At 36.5% G+C, this 1,522-nt stretch overlaps 1 protein-coding gene across 1 annotated transcript; it reads left to right on the top strand.

Annotated features, from left to right (window-relative positions):
* Nucleotides 1-313: 313 nt before the first annotated feature.
* On the top strand, nucleotides 314-1,362 carry LOC124890301 (MLO-like protein 1; the record flags this gene model as incomplete). The annotated part of the gene is given in 5 exon segments (XM_047402164.1): nucleotides 314-430; nucleotides 547-607; nucleotides 908-1,002; nucleotides 1,120-1,194; nucleotides 1,274-1,362. Coding segments are annotated over 5 exon segments (437 nt in total), but the record flags the coding sequence as incomplete, so codon positions are not given.
* Between the last annotated feature and the right edge of the window lie 160 nt (nucleotides 1,363-1,522).

Genomic DNA, 1,522 nt, shown 5'->3' with positions numbered 1-1,522 from the left:
TTGTTTTGATGGCTTGTACAAGCGACATTCCGATCACACAACTCTTACTGTTGCGCCAAGAATCTCTTCAACCAAATCATTAATTTCCTATCCGCCACGCGAATTATGAAAATATCAAACAAAAGGGGAAATAATTGCCAATCAAAATCCATAAATTAGTTTCTATATAGATACAGTTTTAGTCCATATGCTGATGAAATTGTGATTTTTTTTTATCATATGCCCTTGATTATGTGTCATTTTTTCTGGATGAAACTTGAGATTTTAGAATGGAAACTCTGAATTCCTATACACTCTTTTGGGGACTTAACAGGACAAGGCACCATTGCTGTCTCTTACAGCACTGCATCATCTACATACCTTTATCTTCGTGCTGGCTGTTTCACATGTTACTTTCTCAGCTCTTACAATTTTATTTGGAGGTATAAAGGTAAAGTTCTCAGTCATTATGCTTTAGATTTCTGGATTCACCCCCACCACCACCACCACCACCCCGGTGCGCCCCTTCGTTTTTCATTTATACATGACCTTGCTTTATCTGCACAGATACGTCAGTGGAAATCTTGGGAGGACTCTATCCAGAAAGAGGAATATAATCCAGAAGAAGGTATATTGCCCAATGGCTGCTGAGTCTTACTAGAATACTTCCCGTTGAACGAAATTGGACACAAAATTTGCATAAGTACTCACAAGTCACGAGTTTGAGTTCTGTGCATTGACATTATAAATCTTTTTACATTATCAAGTTAAGTTGAACTACAACAACAGGAAACTATTCGTACCAAACCTGATATTATGACCTGGAAAATGTAGTATCGTTGATAGCGTATTCTTCAGAATGTAACTCTTACAACATTGAGTAACCTTTTCTGTTGTCATCCTAATGAGGATATATTTTTATCTGCAGTACTTAGCTCGAAAGTTACACATGTCCAAGACCATGATTTTGTCAAGGGCCGGTTTCTAGGTTTTGGTAAAAGATCAACCTTACTAAGTTGGCTGGTAACCAGAGAATCTTCCATCTTATTCATCCTTTTACGCGTATTTTCATTCTGCTTCTATGGATAGTCAATATTTTAGAATTGTCTAACAATTTTTTATTTTGCCCTTGATGCTCAGCATTCTTTCGTCAAGCAATTCTTTGGATCTGTCACAAAATTGGACTATACAACTTTGAGGCTTGGCTTCATTATGGTACATTTAAATTAATATACTGGTTTAATCTTTTTGGTTTCTCCATGAAGCTCAACTCTTGCTGGTTTTTCCACCTTAGACTCATTGCAAGGGGAATCCAAAGTTCAATTTTCACAAGTATATGATACGCGTACTTGAAGCTGATTTCAAGAAAGTTGTTGGGATTAGGTGAGTAACACAATGCTTACAATTTTGTTCAACAATAGTTACCGAGTGAACAAAATTGAAATAAAACAAGGAAGCATGTATTAGTCAATCTGATGTTACTGTTAGATTTCTCATCTCTCCTCTTAGAGGTTACTCATGTGTTTACCTCAACGACCAACAT

The sequence above is a fragment of the Capsicum annuum genome, unplaced genomic scaffold (genome assembly GCF_002878395.1).
Source record: "Capsicum annuum cultivar UCD-10X-F1 unplaced genomic scaffold, UCD10Xv1.1 ctg14919, whole genome shotgun sequence".
In the NCBI taxonomy this organism is placed as follows: Eukaryota; Viridiplantae; Streptophyta; class Magnoliopsida; order Solanales; family Solanaceae; genus Capsicum; species Capsicum annuum.
This window is presented reverse-complemented; position numbering and strand designations above follow the sequence as displayed.